Source organism: Amblyomma mixtum, chromosome 7, assembly GCF_055824585.1.
Source record: "Amblyomma mixtum isolate Tamu chromosome 7, ASM5582458v1, whole genome shotgun sequence".
Taxonomy (NCBI): Eukaryota; Metazoa; Arthropoda; class Arachnida; order Ixodida; family Ixodidae; genus Amblyomma; species Amblyomma mixtum.
Genome location: NC_143018.1, coordinates 35,706,652 through 35,725,870, shown reverse-complemented (window position 1 = coordinate 35,725,870; position 19,219 = coordinate 35,706,652). Strand labels below are relative to the sequence as shown.

Here is a 19,219-nt window from a genome sequence, read left to right as displayed (position 1 = left end):
CGTGCACTGACATCGCACAGTACACGGGCCTCTAGAGAAATTCTAGCCGCCGCGGCCGGGATCGAGTGTCAGGAGTCGTTTCATTTCTTTAAAAACAATTTTCTTTTCATTTTCCTTCTCTTACGGCGCGGTTCGGGTGTCCACCGAGATCTGAGAGGTTCCTCGCGCACTGCTTGTCTTTTATTTATTTTTTTTCATTGTGCCGCGTGTGACGTCACTCCTTTCGGGTGTACATCAAGATATGAGATTCATTTCGTTTTCCTTCCCTTACGGCGCGGTTCGGGTGTCCACCGAGATAGGAGGAGGAGGAACAAAATTTATTTCCGCCGAATATGGCGCGGCAGCCACCTCCGGGTCCGCACGCAGGCGTCCGGGGAGGCAGTCTGTCGCACCGCGGCCGGAGGACGCCCGATCCCGTCTAGGAGAAGAGGTCTTCAGCCTCGGCCGCCAGGCGGACGGCGAAGCGCTGAGTTTTTATGCGAAGCATACTAAAAAAATCTCTGCCTCTCCCGTAAACGAGAGTACAGTAAGCATGAAATGTTTACGGGCCTAATGTCATCTCGGTGGACACCCGAACCGCACCGTACAGGAAGGGAGGAACGCCACCACCCGTTCAGCGCGATGCCTTGCCATTTGAACGCAAGGTTTTTTGAGGAAAGGAAATGGCGCAGTAATTCTCTGCCATCTCGGTGGACACCCTAACCGCACCGTAAAGGAAGGGAGGAACGCCACCACCCGTTCGGCGCGATGCGCTGCCCTTTGAACGCAGCGCTTCTCCCCCGGATCACGTATGGCAACGAAGTGTAACATGGCATTTATGTGCTTTTTGCACGAGTTATTAGAAATCGGAAATTATAATTCCGTGCATTATCAAACCCACAGCTCCACTGATATCTTGATAAACATTGAGAAGGCACTGGCGGCAGTTATTTTTTGTCTCGTTTGGAAACCAACCAACGCTTGCATGCCGGTCGCGTAGGAGGGCTTACAGAGTCTCGTTAATTCTCGTTAAGTCTCGTACGGTGCTCGGATGTTCTCGTTTCAGAGCCCGGATGACTGGAATTCAGTGCCCGGATGACTGGAATTCAGTGCCCGGATCATGGGCGTCCGGAGGGGGGGGGGGCAAGGGGGGGCGGCTGCACCCCCCTGGAAAATCACTCACTCGAACCTTGAGTGATGGCCGCACGCCAGGGGCGGTGGTGCGCTCAGCCAAAAGGGTAAAAGCAGCCCCGCTTCCACGCTTTGGGTCACATCTGCGAAATGCCGCATCCGGGCACGCGTCTTTATGCCGTTTTCAAACCACACCATCGTTAGCTCTGTTGAAGGGCGACCTGTTGCAGACATACAGCGGCACCGGCGAGCATGTGTTTCGAGCCGCCTTGAGATGGGTGTCTGTTTCTTTGATCTCTAGACAGATAGCGACACGGAGGCAGACAGTGCACAGGGCATCTTGTTTTCGCCTTCGTTACGCCGGCCACCGATGAATTCTTCAGGAGGGAAGGACAAATCAGCCGTGTCCACCCCGCTTTGTCGGGCTGCTCAGGGGCAAGCGGGCGATGAGTGGGCGCCGCCGCTCGCTGTCTCCTCCGATCCACGGGAGAGCGCAGTTCGGTAGAAGCGCCGCTTTCAGAATCTTGGGCAAAGGGGATTAGCTGCTTTTGTTCACGGCGACGCAGTCTCTAGAGGCGCCCCCACACCAGCGTTCCTTGCGTCTTCTCCGAAAACCAGCGCCTTTGGTCAACGCAGCCCGATGGCGCCTGCCTGGCTCGCCTGTCACCTCTGGCTGGGTCTCAAATCACAACAGCGCTCATGTACTGTGCGATGTCAGTGCATGGGAAAGAGACCCAGATGGTCGACATTATACGAAACTCTGTACAACTCCGTCCCTCATAGCCTGAGTCGTTTTGGGGCTCTGAACACCATAAGAACACACAAAACAAATTTTCCGACCGGAGTGGCGAGTATTCCTTCCCCTCGGAAGTCGCGCGGAAGTAAGCCCTTGCACGTGTGCGCGCCGCTGTGTTTGTGCTTCGGTGTTTTTAGTGGCCGGTTGTCAACGAAGCTGAAAACAACCAAGACAGCGGACGAGAAAACGGCGAGCGGCGAGCAGTGTGTGTGCGGTTGCTCGACTGTGCGGATGCGCGAGCAAGATGGAGCGAGGTGTATGAAGCTGTGAGCGTGCATTTATCTTGTAAATAAGTTTTCGTTGTATATATAGTCATCTTTTGTTTTCAACGTACGCGTTCAACCGTTTTTCCAATCAATGTGTATGATGAGTGCGCACCGAGAGCGTGTAATGAAGCACAGAAATGAATTTATCACCCGCGTAATCACGCAATTCGCCCAGAAAAATCCGAGGCGCCTAGAGTTGCTGTTCAAGGAAGACTGACTGAGTGACTGTAGTTGCGTGTTTGTGACCATATTGTGCTGTGTGCTGGTCATCAATCCGGGTGAGTCTTGAACCCGTATGCAGCAAGACTGAGCACTCTTCTCCACGAAGTGGCAGTATCTTTTTGCATTTTTAATTTTGATTGTTTCTTCGTTGATAAACTCCAATGTATCTCTCCTAGCCACGCTTTAATTTGCTGTTTGTAATTTTTCTTTCATGTGTGTATTTAACTTATTTTTTATTTATATATAAATAAATAAATATAGTCCGCAAATAGTGCCTTTTTGCTATGAACATACCCCCCCCCCCTCCGGCGCCAAAAACCAATGGGGCCCCCCCCCTGCAAAAAATTCTGCGGACGCCCTTGGCCCGGATGAGTGGATTTCAATGCCCGGATGAGTGGATTTCAATGCCCGGATGAGTGGATTTCAATGCCCGGATGAGTGGATTTCAATGCCCGGATGAGTGGATCTCGGTCTCGGCGTGACGTCACCACACTGCCGACAACGGGGGCTAAAAGCATTTCATGCTTAATAGCCCAACCCAGCTCCTCAAGCGCGGCGGTGTCGTTACCATTGACCTTTCGTGACCTCCATGTCATACCACGTGATGCGTGACGTCACAGCAGATGAAAAACGGGGGCCCAACTCGCGCCGTCGCGCGAGGCGTCGTGACCAAGGATGACCACGTGGTGCGTGACGTCACAGCAGACGAGAAACGGGGGCCCAGCTCACGCCGTCGCGCGAGGCGTCGCGACCAAGGAGGACCACGTGATGCGTGACGTAACGACATAGGAGAAACGGGGCCCCAGCTCGCGCCGTCGCGCGAGGCGTCGCGACCAACGTTTGTTCCAGTAACGTTGGTCGCGACCAATGTGTTTCCTGCTTCTGCCGCTAGGTGCGCTGTAGTGAACACGTGATGCTGGAGCGGCGGTATACAAGGGGGTGCGCCTGCCTATGCTAGGCGTACACGGGATAGAGATGCCTCCTGGAGACAGGGCTGCTCGTTGGAATGAGAAGCAAAAGTTGCGGCGTGCTACACAGACTGATGAAGAGCGTGAAGAACGTCTAGCCAAGCGGCGTGCTCGATATGCAACTCGGCGACAATATGCTTCGCATCTGACTAGGCTTAACCTAAGCTAAGCCTCAGCCATTTTTTTTGTCGGAGCTTCTCAGCGTGGTCTCCCATTCATCGCTAGTTTTAATCGCGTTGCACCCTGGGGCACGAACGCATCTCCAAATTATGTGATCTAATGTTGCCACGTGGCCGCAAAATTTACAAATTTCGGTTTCTGCACCGTCCCTCTTTCGCCCTCTGGCACCCGTCCAACTCCTCCACAGGGGCGAGAAGAAATTTCGAGCTTGGAGTCTTCTCCAGTCGTACGACTTTTTACTCAGGGATCTATCCGGTGGCGGATATATCCTCCGGTCTTTCTTCAGATTTTCGGTTACATCCCTAAACGTACCAATACTCTCTTTGCTTTTAGATGATGTTGTGGAGGCGTCCGCAGCACCCCGAGGTAATGAGGAGCGGGCGAGCATGTGGGCAGCCTCGTTGCCGGCGAGACCGGCGTGTGCTGGGGTCCAGATTATAGTCACGCTCTCGGCGAGAGACGACTCGTTCAGAATTTTGGCAGCACGATTGCTGACTCTACCCTTGCTAAAATTCCTAACCGCCGCTTTGCTATCGCTGACGACGTGTTTCACGCCTGGTCGTGCAATGGCAATGGCTATTGCAATCTCCTCCGCCTCTACCGGCGCTAGATCTCGGTTTCTTTCGATTCCTATGGCGATCCCGGTGTCTAATAGGGCGACTGAGGTTACGTCGCCTTCTTTCCCGATCGCTGCATCGGTGTAGGCGACCGATCCCGGCGGGAGTTTGTCCAATTTGTGAGCGAGGTGCTTAGCTCTGCTTTTTATGCGAAGCATATTACTAGAGCTATAGTGTACTACACTACAGCCCGTCGAGCGCGGCGGTGGAGCTACCATTGACCTTTAGCGTGACACCACGTGACAACATGACGTCACAGCAGAGGAGAGATGGGCTGCCGGCTCGCGCGGTCGGCCGCGGCGGTGGAGGCTCCACATCAGAGGCGCTGCAGCTGACCACGTGACGCTACAGCAGCGGTATAAAGCTGAGCTTGCCTGTTCTCGCTTCGGCGAGCGCGGCTTCGGCCGCTTATCTGTTTTTTGAGCAGCGTCCGCTCCGGCGGACGTCTTTCCTTTCCTTTCTCTCCTTCCTGTGATCTTTTAACTCTCCTCTATCTGCACGTGGCAGCGGTGGTGGCTTGGCTCGAGCCAGTAGCAGGCCCGTGCAATTTCCTTTTCATCCTTCTCTCAGTCACAACAACAACAACAACAGATATTAGTGTGGGCTTAAAAAATAAATAAGAAAAAAAGTGCCCTGCCCGCACCAACAACAACAACAAGGAGAATATATAGAATTTGCTCCTTGCCTCGCTCTCAGGGAGAGTGAAGAGTATCTGTCCTCGCTTCGGCGAGCGCGGCTTCGGCCGCTTATCTGTTTTTTGAGCAGCGTCCGCTCCGGCGGACGCAGTTGTTGCTGTGACGCGCGTCTTTTCATTCCTTTTTCTCTTTCCTCTGCTCTTTTAACTCTCCTCTATCTGCACGTGGCAGCGGTGGTGGCTTGTCTCGAGCCAGTAGCAGGCCCGTGTAATTTCCTTTTCATCCTTCTCTCTCTCAGTCACAACAGCTCTCAGGGAGTATCTGTCCTCGCTTCAGCGAGCGCGGCTTCGGCCGCTTACCTGTTTTTTGAGCAGCGTCCGCTCCGGCGGACGCAGTTGTTGCTGCGACGCGCGTCTTTTCTTTCCTTTTTCTCTTTCCTCTGATCTTTTAACTCTCCTCTATCTGCACGTGGCAGCGGTGGTGGCTTGGCTCGAGCCAGTAGCAGGCCCGTGCAATTTTCTTTTTATACTTCTCTCAGTCACAACAACACATCTCCGGGCACTTACGAGGCGGCCAGGTGTTTGGATGCTGATTTGAACGAGAAGCGAAAGCTTCAGCGTGCCACAGAGACCGATGAACGTCTGGCTAAGCGGCGTGCTCAATATGCGGCTCGGCGACAACGTTATACAACAACTGAAGAACAAAGCGAGCAACTTTACCAAGCCTAGCCATCAATATGCTTCGCATCTGACTAGGCTTAACCTTAGCTAAGCCTCAGCCATTTTTTCCTCCCTTCGTTGTGTACGGGGTGCATGTTCTTCGGTATGGGCGAGACGTATAGATGCTTTCTGATTTCTCGATCTATGCTTTCCCGGACACTTTCGCCTTCCCCGGGCGCTAGTAGGTTTACCCAGTCGAGGATTTGTCTACGTGCCGTCGTTTATTTATTTATTTCTGATACCCTCATGGCCCACAGGGCATTATTGAGGGAAGTGGTACATAGATATAAAATGAAACTGTTACAAAAAGGGGGTTAACGCATACACATGCCTACAAAAAATGATACGCATGATTGCGAAAACTAGCTGCAAGAAAATACATGATTCAAAAAAGCGAAACAATACAATAATTAGGAATACCAACACCAAAACGAATAAATTCACAAGTCGAGTCGCTCTCTCTGGGATGTCCTGACCGCCTCAGCCAGCTCTTTCCACTCATTATGCAACCCCATTTTCTCTAGAATGTCGTTAGAAGTAGTTATGGGGAGCCCTAAAGCGCACTTCGTGCATCTCTTAATTATGGTGTTTATTTCTCGTTCTTCGCTCTTGTTGATATTTAGGAATGGAGTCGCGTAGCAGATTCTGCTCGTGACAAAAGCTTGTACGAGTCTGAGTCTACTAGCCTCCGTGAGGCCACTCCTTCTGTTGGACGTCTTCTTAAAAACTGACTACGAGCTCCGCCTGGTCTTTTAATTTCTTAATCAGGCTTTTGTTACTACCCCTGCGGTTGATAATCATACCTAATATTCTAATTTCATCTACTTTCGGGACCTTCCTGGTGCACTGTTTGTCTGTTTGTTTTTTTTCGCCTCTCTTGTGATGCCCCTCGGTTGTGCGCATGCGCAGCTGGGGCTAATTCTGATCACGGAGAATACGCCCGACGAGTTTGACTAACCTAGTGAAGCTTTTCGCTTCAAAATTAGCTGCTGTTCAACTATTGCTGAACCTGGTTGAGAGTAACTATGCGCGGCTTGGGGTCTGTAACGTTAAGTGCGTTCCCGACACTGGATAGGCAGCAATCCCAACCTGCCACCTTGACAGGCGGCAGTTATAATGCTTAATCGCGAGAGTTTGCTCACACAGAGAACGCTGCGGTATTGCTGCAGTGCCGCGTGTCTGCCACAACGTTGTAAATGCCAACGCATGCCGCCACGTAGCTTAGCTTAAAGCACGACTGAGGTGTCCACTGTCCTAGGGGGGGGGGGGGGGGGGCAGTTATGCGCCTTTCCTTTGCTTTCGAAGCTCCCGCGCTCCGTCGGTTTCGTGAGGGGGGGGGGGAGGGGGCAGTGGGATAACTGCGGATAAGTGGGATAAGGGGGATAACTGCCCCCACCCGGGGGGGGGGGGGGCGTTATCCTATTCTTTATCTGAAGGTCAAATGAAGGCGAAATCCGCAAGCACGGTGACCTTGGCCTTGCCTAAGCTTTAGCTTCAAAAACTTTCAGGACTCCTGGTTCGAAACCGACATTGAACTCGCCCAGTCGCCCGGGAACCGATGCAGTTGTTCAGGTCTGTGGTGGTGGTTAAACTTTATTTGGCAAGATAATTCCGCAGCCCCCCTGGGTCTCCGCGCGACCCCACTCACGGTCTAAATGTTACATGAATGTGGTGTTGGTCCATGACGTATGCGGCCCGGCTCACGGCGATCTTTTGCCTAGCCTAGTCCGCTGACTGCAGTGAGGTCTCCAGTCTTTCCAGGTCCGGAGAGGCACCGGCCCGGCGGGGGTTGGAGACTTCGGATATAATAGGAGGATGTGGGCAAGGGTGGCCATGGGGTGGGAGCGCTATACTTGCTAGTGTAGGCAGCGTTCCCGTCTGCAGGAGACGCCAGATTGACTGTTCTCTGGTAGGGGTGGGGTGTGGTGGCGGGTAGAATAGGCGCTCAGCGCGGGAGTTTGCGGTGAGCTCAGCAAACGAGTGCATACGCTCCTTCGAGAAATCCCCCACGAGGACCGCCTGTGCCCGGTTTTTAGGCCTTCTGGCTAAGGAGTCGGCGGCACCCAGGTGAGCTCAGCCCGTCGGGGGAGGTGGGCAAGTGCAGCAGGCATTGTGCAGGGGGATGAACCCTGCCCTGGTAAAGCTTAGAATGGCGGTTTATTAGTCACTAACAAGGTGTGTTTTCTGTTCCGTTTAATGGCACATAGGCAGCTAAGGCCATCACGCGCCAAGCACACACTAAGTAACCGGCGTCTGTGTATGCTAGAGCAATGGCGGTCTCATCAGAGGTGGTGCCTGAAGAAAGCAGAGGTGTTATGGACTGTGCAGACTGGCCACTTGAACGTAGAATGACAAGAAATTTAGTTATGAAAATCGGATTTCTTCGGTTGTGAAGCGTTTCCTCAAAAGTTAGGCATATTTCGAAAATAAATGTTGTCAAACGGTGTTACCTGCGTCATTTGTTTCCGAGTTACCAGAAAAATTTGGCCTTCTTTGACCACATGCTCAAAAAGAGGCCCTCAACTGACACGCTACTCCTACTACACGCGCCTATGATCGTTGTCCTTTTTCTTCTTTCGTGGATTAATTTGGAAGATTTCTGTGACTTAGTTTCGCTTTTTGGATTTCGCCAATTTTGCCTGAGTTAACGATGGCTAAAAATCGTTTCAAACTTCAATGAAAGCGAAAATTTTGAAACACACGTAGTAGTGCCTCCGCGTTCGCAACACCGCGTTTGTCTCCAAGACTTGCGCCCCGTGCTACCTACAGTGCGGGCTGCCACTGGCTTGGTCGACGGTGAAATTAGTCGCACGCGGGCTTCGCGCATTAGATGGAGAGAAAAAACGTGCTAGGCTCGCTTTGCATAAATCGATAACAGCGCGCGCAGCGCTTCGCAACACCTCTCCTGGCGCGACCCGCTCGTGCTGCTCCGGCGGTGTCTGGCTGCGCCGTCTTAATGAAACGACACACACAACGCCAAGTAGCGAAGAGACAAACGCAAAGTGTAACCGTCGCTTATCGGCGCGTTTCGTACCCACCGGAGCCCACCAAAACAGTTTACAAGACGGGCGCATGGGGCCGCGATCTTCGCCGGGAACATATTAGAAACGGCAGCTATGTGTGCATGTCGCGTTAATTCTTTTTGCGTCCCGGCCGCCGGAGTAGGGAGCAAAAGTAAAGAGCTATACAAACCCCGCGCCTCTCCTCCGTGTCTGTCCGATATTCGCTTGAATGCCTTCTTCTCTGTCCGCAACTAGGGCAGCGCATGTAGCCGCGTCTGTCCGTTCTTCCCGCCGCGTTGGCTAATGGCTTGAAGGTCCGCGAGACCGTTTTCCAGAGTACGCAGGAAAAAGTCGGCGAACTGCTGCTCGGGAAGGAAAGGCAAAAAACTGCAAAGAGAAAAAAGGAGCACCAGCCAGGCGTTCGCCTCCGCTTGCCTTGGGCCCGCATCCCCCACGGACTCTTCTTTCTCGGGAGCTCCCGTACTCCGGAACCGGAAACAGTGGAAACCCCCCCGTGTCGCCATTTCGTCCGTGTCTGTGGATGTTTTGTCAACAGTGTCGGAATCCCGAGCGTTTTTGGCGTCGTTTGGCCGACCGAGCAGCGCCAGCCAGCCTCGAGATGCCCGGCCCAGGCACCAGCACGTAAGTGTCCGCACCACCCGCGAGCCCTTGCCAGCGGCGGCGCGAGTGGTAAGTACGGCACCACCGCCGGCCGCCGCCGCCGTGCGAATGAACACCGTAGGGTTAGTTCGGTCGCAGGGGGGGTCTCCCCTTTCACAATGGGGCGCCGTGGCTTTCACGATTCAGGCGGTAACCGTGCGTCACGAGTCCGCGCCCGAGCGCTGACAGCCAGGTGCGTGAGCGTCCGCGTACGGGCAACCCGTTGCCGGGCGCTGTGTTCACCGGAGCCTTGTCGGCCGCTGTCAAGTGAGCGCTGCTCGAGACACCTCCGCCAGATAATGAGCCGTGTGTGTGTCTTGTGAGTTTCGCTGTCGCCGCCGAAAATTTGCGCCCGAAACTTGACGGGAGAAGTTGCAGGTGCCCCTTTTGCCCATCAAGGCCATCCTGTCTGGCGCGTTTGAGCGCGTGCAAACCAATTCCATTTGTTTTCCTCGTAACACCATCGTGAAGCGCGAAGTGACGGGCAGCTGCTCTTTCTCACCTTTTATTGTACTTTATAGTTTCTGTTAAAACGACGGCTAGCTTTGCTTCCGTTTTCTTTTTTTTTCCTCGTAGCTTTGTCTTTCACGCTAGCCTCGCGAGATCGCTGGCGTCTCGGGAGGTGGCGGACGAATGCAGAGTTTCCGAACGGCACGAAATCGCGCGAACTTGACAACGGGTGGTAGTGTGGTGTGCTACCATGGGCCGGATGCGAGTCACACCACCGGCTGTGCGGGGTGAAGGCTCTGGTTACCGCGACCGATTCGCTGGCTTTCCGGACGCAGCCAGGAAACGCTTGGCCGCTGTCGATCGTGTAACCCGGAATGCTTGTCACTAGCGACGGTTGCGACGGCAGAACATGAAGCTCGACCGTGCCGACTCCTCGTGTACTGATGCTGCCTCTCCTTTCGCTGCCCGCAGGCCTCTACGATGGCGTTGAGATGTGATGGACATCAAAGATCTGGTGCTGCCGGACCCGCGCTTGGACATCATGAAGGCATGGACCGGAGGCTTGGGGCAGTTGGAAAGTGAGTAGCGACGCGCCGCGCCGCGCCTAAACGTTACTGACGTGTGCGTTGAAACTGCACAGTGCATTTTGTATCGCCGCTGTAAGCAGTGCAGTTCTTTATGCATATAATCGATGCGGTAACGTGACTCAGCCCTTTTCGCTTGCCGAGTAAAATTTTCCTCGTTTGCTGGTTAGTTCTAGAAGTTTCCCGGGGCGCTGATTACATGTGCTCACTTTTTACAGACGCTATCAGTTGTCACTTGCCTGTGTTGTCATGTCACTTGCAGTTGTTAGTTTTCGCACTTGTTTTAGCGGAATGGACTGAAAAGGAAAAAGAAAAGGGCATTTTCACTGTGCTTTGCATGGAGGTGTGACAGGTGCATGCATATCTGGCATCTTCTCTACCCATGGTGCAGTAAAGGATGGTGATCATGCATATTTGAGGTTTCTTTCACGCGTCTACATTGTTGTGTGCCTCAATTAAACTTCCACCTACATAGGTTTGGTCTGGTGTTCTCCCCATTGTGCCCACCTGCGCGGATTCCGAAACGATAGATCACTTCTTGTTGACCTGCCGCCGCTTCTCCTCTTTACGGATACTCCTGCAAGAGCATCCGTTACGACAGCTTGGTCTAAGTCTACTGGGGTTGTTCTGTATCTTGCTGCTTCTATCTTTGGGCACAGTAATTGGAATGTGCTCCCCGCCATTCAGACTTCCCTTTCAGGCATGAAACGGCTGCCATCCTAAACTCTTTCTTATGTTCAGAATTTATCTGTAACCAAAGCTTGGCACATTTAGCCCCGTTCCCACTTTCAGTCACCCATCTCAGTGTTTGATTTGTTTATTTAAGTCAACAAATCTGAATTCCTTGTTTTTTTATTGACTTGTTATCTGTATTATTATTGTTGCTTTTATTATTGCCTTTATAATTTTTATTTGTCGCCGCATGTGTCTTGGCCAATCCCCCGCGGTGGGTACGCGCCATTATCTTCTTGTGGACAACAACAACAATATTGGGAGGATTTTTTCTGAGGTCTATACTATTACGCCATGCACCTTGTGATGGAAATAATTTTAATGAAATGATGCTTTTGTTTAGTCACTGTAACTTTTTGGGTGTTTCTGTTGCCAGTATTTGTAGTTTTAAATGGTTTCAGTAATGTTAATTGAAATATTGCTATGCTTGCTGTGGCCGGCAGACCATTGTCAAAGTTGAGCATCTGTAGCCTATTCGTCTACTTCAGTGAAATGAGCAGATAAGAGCTTCTCCAGGGAACTGAATTAGCATGTCTGTAAAACTTGGTACTTGGCCAGTTGGCTCTGCATGCCTTTGAACTAGTGTATGTTTTTTTTTTCTTTCTATGGTTGTCTGTGATTGCACTATTTTAGTTAAAGTGAGAGAAATTTACCAGCAGAGAGCGTAAATACTTAATGGTAGAAATCTTGTTACGAAATTTTACCCATTGATCCATTTGCACTGTTTTCATTGATGTGTTATACATTCTACTGACGAATGTTTTTAAAATGTGCAGGATTCCTTGAAAACAGCTGTAGCAGGAGCACCGATCCGGCGCCTACCGACATGTTCCCGGGTTTTCCGAGCTCCGGCTCATCCCAGGCCATGCCGGGATCCGCCCCTTTGAACCCAAGCGCAGCGACCAATCCTTGGTTCCACCAGTCACCTTTCTCCATGGCTGCAGACATCCACTCAGGGACCTCGGGCCCCGCCTCTTCCTCCATGGCTGGCTCACCTTATTGGCTGCCCCACCACCAGTACACACCCACACCCACTGACCCCCACCAATCACGCTACTCCGCTGGCAACGACCTGTACTCGGCCTCCGCCGCCTCCGCTGCATCGCCCTGGTGGTTTGGACACAGCACAGCAGCGTCGGCGGGAAGCGGGCTTCACTCGTCACAGTATTTCCCACAACACGTAACGCGTAACGACCACATGTCGAACCCTTTCCATACTTCTACGACACCATCAAAACCTGGATACCTCCAGCACGGACTGGCTACAGCTCAGCACCTGCAGCAGCAGCAGTCTGTGCCGTCCCCTGCTCAGCACCTTCATCAGTCAGCTGTTCAGCAGCCTACATACCATTCACCAGCCACGTCTCAGCACGAGGCTATGTCATCCCCGGCACCAATCCAGCCAATCCCATCGAGTCAGCATCAGTCCATTGGCATCTCCAACCAACATCAGCGCTCGCTGATGTCCCCATCATCTCAGCAACTGTCCTCGCCAGCGTCCATGATGACCCAGCACGATGGAATGGTGGGCGGCCAGGCGAGTCGATCTCATCAGCAGCAGCAACATCAACAGCAGCACCAGCAGCAGCACCCACAGCAACACCAGCAGCAGCACCAGCAGCAACAGCAGCAGCAACATCACCAAATTCAAAGGCCCATGGTACCAAGACCGCAGCAGCCACAGCAGCAGCAGCAGCAGCCACAGCAGTCGCAGCAGAAAAGCAGCTATGGTGGCATGGGGCAGCTCCACATTCCCACGTCTACACAGCGCATGAACCATCAGAGCGTCTTGCCTCCCATGTCCTCTAGCTCTCAGATGATGGCACCACAGTCACAGATGCACAACAGCATGGCCTCCAGTGGCCTCGACACCAACATCCAGCCCATCTTTGAGCTGTACGGGCATGACCCGCTCGCCGGCGTGCCGAATTCGCATCTTCTTCACCAGCAGCAGCAGAGATATGACATGTCCGTGAACTCAATGGGCCAGCAAACGACATCGGGCTTTTCGCAGCCACAGCCACCACAACAGCAGCAGCAGCAGCAGCAGCAGCAGCAACAGCAGACATGGATACCTCCGGAAGCCAGCACTGAGGCGACAGCCAAATGGCCTAAGCCAGAGGCCACCCCGGCTGAGGGGGGAACCGAGAATGACACCAAAGAGGATGCAGCTAAGCCTGACGCAGCAGCCGGCTCGCCGACAAAGAAGACCAAAGGAAAACGGAAGAAAGAGGAGGGGGCAAAGAAGAAACAGAAGCAGGACATTCCCGCTGATGCCAAGAAAGTGGGTCTCCAGAGGAAAAACATCCGGTGAGCCTTGTGCAGGGACATATTTCTTGTCTGTAAACCTAGTCATGTTGAGTTTTATGGCATCCGTTGACTTGCTCTCATATTTAGGTGCTTTGTTGTGCACATCTTCCCATCTGAGCTGATCCTAAAAGGTTTCTGTGTTAATCTAAGTAAGCATTAGTGCTAAATAACCAAGTAAAGGCACCTGTGTGGCTCAGTTTCCTTGTATGCATAAACGCTGCATGAAGTAATAATACGACGCTGCTACGATGGCTCAGTGGTTATGGCGCTCAGCTGCTGACCCAAAAGACGCGGGTTCAATCCCGGCTGCGGCGGTCGAAATTCAATGAAGGTGAAATTCTAGAGGCCCGTGTACTGTGCCGTCTCAGTGCACGTTAAAGAACCCCATGTGGTCGAAATTTCTGGAGCCCTTCACTGCAGCTTCCCTCATAGCCTTAGTTGTTATAGGACATTAAACCCTCATTAACCATAAACCATGAAGTAATAATACAATACACACCGTATAACACAACGTAATTTTTTAATTAACGTATGCTATAAAATGGGAAGTATAGAACCGCATCACATGGATATCGCTATGTGAGGATGAGTTCCTTTGCTGCATAGTGTGAATTCTTTAATCTTTAGTGCAGGTCATTGCGGTTTAATGAGGAGTGGTGATGTAAGTCGTGGAGCAGCTTTTGGCACCTTTTGTCATGTAGCTATCACTTCAGAGGTGGTGAGAGTCCACGTCATCGCCAGCTATGTTTGCTGGGTGCTGTTCTACTTGATGCTTTCATAATGCCGGTCGTGAGAAATGGTAATACAAAGGATTTTTATTGTGTTCTGTGCCCATCATTGAACTTTGGTCACAGAGAGGAGTGATCTTCAAAAGTGCTTCCTGATTGGCTAAAGCAGCGGAAGCGATTGTGGCGTTCAGTTACACTGAAAAAAGTTGCTTGAACAGCCATCAGTGAATGAGTGACCTGCGTGCTGCTACTGAAACGCAGTTGACTTAACAACCCTAGCGTATCGCCAAATGCTTCTCACTGTACGGCTTTTGACACTGCTGACTAAATGTAGTAACTTGCATTCTTGGAGGTCTTCCGTGTATGGAATAATTGCTTGTTCACTTGATCACATCAAAGCAGCATTTAAGATACTTGGGCATTGCCGCAGTTGCATAGAAGCTGTGACCAGAAACAGAAACTGCAAAGTTGCTTTTTTTTTTCTTTGCGGACACATATTTTCGAACATATTTTATGACGACATGTGATGTTTGCGAGCGTGCTTTTAGTTTGAAAAAGCAGTTTACGCAACTGTAGTGATGTCCAGGCTTTCTGCATCAACAGGAGATGAGCTCAGATGGTGTGGCCACTGTTTTTAATGCAACTAAACGACATCACTTCTACTGCTTCAGGTCATAGGCACACACGTTTCTTGGCAATCTCTTGTTGCAGTCAGGAAGGTCTGTGAGGCGCCCGTTTTATGAATGCACATTATTCATAGTCAGACGTATTCCTTGTCTCTCTCTTTACTCTTCACTTTTCTACTTCCTCCAGGCTCCGATATTGTATGAAAAAAATAATAAATAAATAAGTTGCTTGGGGGGGAGGATATTTAATTTTCATTTATGCATATAAGCCATTCTTACCCAATATGAGCTGCAAAAATTGATAAGTTGAAGCAAATGCAGGAGTGGCACTTAAACATTGTTTTGGGCACCCTTTGAGGGAGCTTTGGTGCAAAAAGTTCTGAAGCTGAGATGTCCCTTTAATTCAGTTACCGTGCATATTTTGATGCATGCCGGAGAACACGAGTAACGTAAAGCCTTAATTTTTTTCTAACTGTTCCCCGAGAGGGGGGAGAGTATTATTTGGAATGACGTTTGTATTTGTAATGAAAAGTAAAAAAAGAATGCGTGCGTGTGGGCTGTAACCACAACTTGTGGTCCTCGTGTGAAAGTTCCTTTTGGATGGGATAGTTGGAAGAGGCTGAACGGGGGGGGGGCCTGGTCTTGAAAAAAAAATTTTATCAATGTAGTCAAAATTATTAAATCGTCGGGGAACATGTATTTTTGTATGCCGATTATAAATATGTCATTGTATTTCACGTAAACCAATTCCTTGAACACTTGTGTTGTGGTTGTACAACTTTTTGTGAAGAGCTTTCAATGAAGTTTGCTGCAGAGAACTTGCTAAAATGCATTCCATTGGGTTCTCTTGACATCAAGGAATGCAATAAGGCCTGCCTATCATAGAACTTGAGTTATAGGGTATCAAAGCTGCCACTTCAGGTACAGGAATACTAACACTTTTCTTTGAGTTTCTGAAGTGGCAACTTCAAAACCCTGTAACTCAACTTTTATGACAGGCAGGAAGACAATTTTACTCTTATTGCATTCCTTTATGTCAAAGAGAACCCAAAACATATATTTCAGCAAGTTCTCCGCTGCAAATTTTCTTGAAAGCTCTTCACAACTCTAATTGCTATACATGGAATTAAATCGCATATTTAGAATCACACACAAAAATACATGTTCCCTGAAGATTTCGGAACTGTGACTACAATAATAAAACTTATTTTTCAAGCAGGGCAGTGTCGGGAAGTTGGCTGGTGTACTGTGGTCGCAGCTGTTGCAGCGCCGGGGTAGTTGGAGATCAGTCTTCTGGTAAAATTGGTAAATTGGTTTTTTGAGGAAAGCAAAATGGCGCAGTATCTGTCTCACATTACTCGGCGGACACCTGAACCATGCCAGACACCTGAACTGCGCCGTAAGGGAAGGGAGGAAGGTAGGAGTGAAAGAGAGAAAGAGGTGCCATAGTGGAGGTCTCCAGAATGATTTTGACCACTTGGGGATCTTTAACATCTTGAAGAAGTATGCCTTGTAGGGAAACCCACGGTGATAATGAGGCAAGCTGGACTGTGTTGGCTGCTGCGAAGCTCAGCTGTCCCGTTTTGCCCCCCGCGTGTGCAGGGACATCAAGAATGAGACGGAGTTGGACGAGGTGACGCTGAATGCCCAGAAGGAGGAGCAGGAGCGCATGAAGCGCCTTCAGGAGGCCAGAATGCGCGCCCTGCAGAGCCGGAATGTGTCGGGAGGACTGGTGCCCCCTGCCGCGGTCGCTCCCATCGCCCTGGGCAGCAGCAGCAGCAGCGAGGACGAGGACAGCGCTTCGCAGTCAGCATCGGAGGACGAAGCGGCTGTGCCCCGAAGAGCTGGTGAGTGACCGGCTGCCTGATTTAAACACGCCCTTCTGCTTTCGTCCGCAAACTTGTCCCAGAGCGTTGTAACGGTTGTGGGGTTGAAACTGGGGAGATAAATACGTATTCCCCGCTTAACCCCGGCTGACACAGTTCAAAGCCGCGCGGACCCCACCCCGTGGTCGCGTACACTACCGAGCGCACGCCGACCACGGCGGGCCTTGCTCTGCGGGAACAAAGGAACGACACACTGGCTGACACAAACAAGGCATTTATTGCTATAACAACAATAACGCCAGCTAGCAACAAAATACACTGAGGAATCGAGGAAGTCCGACTCACCAGCACGGTTACGAGCGAACGTTCGCCCACGGTAGGGCAAAGGGATAAACTCCGAGGCCCGACGGGACGGGCTCGGCGGGAGCAAGTTCCGACCAAGAGGCGCCCGCGGCGAAGAGCGAAGCTGCGAGCGAAACGTCCGGTCGCTTCCCGATGCCGAGCAGAAGAGAGCCAGCTATCCCTCGCGCGCGCGCAGCAAAACGCCATCCGTGGCGCTGGTGTCGCTGCGACGCGAGCGCCCTCCCCCGTTAGTTAAAAGTAACCGAACCGGGAGGAGTGCTTTTCGGGGGCAGCTGACAACAGTGGGGTGCAATGCGGGAAAGTGAACGCAGGGGACGAAGGCGTCCCCACACGGTGCACTGGATGGTGCACTGCTGTCATTCATGATTGGCCTAGGTCTCGAAACATGGCCTTATCATCGGTGCACTTTCCACGGATCGTGTTCAACTTCTAGTGTCTTCGAAAGCTATGTTGGGCTCGTCAGAGGGCTGTGATTGGCATAAATCCGCAACATGCCGTGCCGTTCAAGTACTATGGGCAAGTGTGTGGACAACTGTACTGTCAAGTCTGGTTGAAATGTGAACATTCACGCATGCTTAGTGGAGTAGATGCGTACACACGCATTACCAAGTCTGTGTAGAGCTGTTCTCAAAATTTATAGAGCCTAGGGGGGTTCGCTTTCAAGCCTTCTACCGGGGTTCTTGTAGTACCCAAGATAAAAAAGTCCTAAGCTCTGGAGGGGTGAGGGGGAGGTTCTCTCATTTTGGGACATTTAGAAAGCCGGTGATGCGTAACAAGCTGCACAGCATGGCTCAGAAAGGAGTCCTCTGAGCTCTGTACTTTTGGCGGCGAGTGTACGGGTGTGTCTACGCCTTCAGTAGAAAATCATCAGGCCACACAGTTTCCTTTTGAGCTTTACATCCGAGGAGCTAAAGCACCCTTGAGGCATGAATAGTACGAGGGAGTGAAGACGGGAGGCTTCGTCCGTCTCCAGAGGTTTGGAACATATACGTTTGTGCCATAGGTGCCCAAACACAGCGAAACCTCAATAATTTGGACTTCAGGGGGTCAGGAAAAATGTCTGAATTAATTGTAGATCCGGATTAAGAATCTCTCCCCCCCCGCCGCCCGAAAAAAAAAAATTTCTTTGGAGGAGACATTCTAGAGGCCCATGTACTGTGCGATGTCGGTGCACGTTAAAGAACCCCAGGTGGTCGAAATTACAGGGAGCCCTCCACTACGGCGTCTCTCATAGCCTTAGTCGCTTTGGGACGTTAAGCCCCATAAACCAACCAAACCAAACCAAAGAAACTGCCAAGAGCTCTGCATTGTGGAAAATTTATTTGGTGGAAACCTGAGGGGTGGTCTTATGCTTTTTAGACGGAAACTGCACGACGATGACAATTTTTTGCTGTTAAGGTACGAACACACTAGCGGCAAAGCACGTGGCATGCCGCTGGCGGTGCCACCCCTGCCACGAAAGGGACGGCCACACTCGGCGGCAAAGAGTCGCCGCCGCGCAAAGCTCTCTTCGTGACAAACCGGTCGAGGTCCGCGATTCTGCAGGAGCGCTCGCGGCACCGCCGCCGCCGCTGGCATGTAACTTTAATAGGAGCCAAGAGGTGGCGACACAGACGCTCCCCACGTGACGAAGCCGGGCGCCCCTCATTGGTCGCCCCGCTCCGCGGCACGCGGCAAGCCGCTAAAAATGGCTCCTCGACCCATTCACTGCGCGGCAGATCAAACCGCCGCCGCGGCAGGTTTCACGGCAAGCGGCCTGCCGCGCGCGTTTTGCCACCAGCGTGTCCGTACCTTTATGCTTTACTGCACGCACACTGTCAAAGGATAACTGCTTCAAAATGCTACTGACCTCCGTGGTTCCCTTCATGGTGTGATGTGGCTGCAGTGCAGCCTCATCTCAAGCGTCTTCGTCGCATGTGCAGAGGCTCCACCACACAAAATGCGATCAGCGTGCAGCCGCAACAGGAACAACATAATAACCACGGGAGCGGCAGAGGGATACCCTCGTCTGTGCTGCAACAGCGAGGTGCCGTTTGGAAAAATATATATATAATATAGAAAAAAGACCAGCGTACATCAGAGAACCCCAGAGTTTTAAATTCGTCCGAAGCTATCCACCAGTGTCCCTCACAGCCTTTGTGTGGGACACCAAAGGAGCTGCTGGAAACTACTAGTTCAGTATGCTTTCGGATGTCATTCTTGGCTTGTACCAGAACCACGGTGGATGTGACTAAAGCAATTTTCTCAATCTCAGTGCATCTGTAGGAACTGCTACCTCTTTTCATTTTTCTTGGAAGAGAATTACTATCTCGCTGATGATGTCATCTTAGAAAATTTATTCACTTCGCTTGCTTCTCATACCTGCATTAAAAAAATTATCTTCCGAATGTGCTGCTAGTTTAGTGTAGTGTTGCTTAGTGTCGAG

General features: G+C 51.4%; 1 protein-coding gene across 6 annotated transcripts in view; it reads left to right on the top strand.

The window, feature by feature from the left end:
- Positions 1 to 8,540: 8,540 nt before the first annotated feature.
- LOC149335654 (helicase ARIP4) overlaps positions 8,541 to 19,219 on the top strand; it is a 33,204-nt gene continuing 22,525 nt past the window's right edge. Inside the window, exons 1-4 of one of the 6 annotated variants that reach the window (XM_089552254.1) lie at positions 8,541 to 9,205; positions 10,097 to 10,203; positions 11,718 to 13,251; positions 16,208 to 16,452. In XM_089552254.1, coding sequence (XP_089408380.1) covers positions 10,122 to 10,203; positions 11,718 to 13,251; positions 16,208 to 16,452 — 1,861 coding nt within the window. In that variant the 5' untranslated portion in view covers positions 8,541 to 9,205; positions 10,097 to 10,121. Of the gene's footprint in view, positions 9,206 to 9,235; positions 9,443 to 9,463; positions 9,488 to 10,096; positions 10,204 to 11,717; positions 13,252 to 16,207; positions 16,453 to 19,219 lie in introns of those variants that run through there. The other 5 variants (XM_089552251.1, XM_089552252.1, XM_089552253.1 and 2 more) reach the window with 5 other exon arrangements.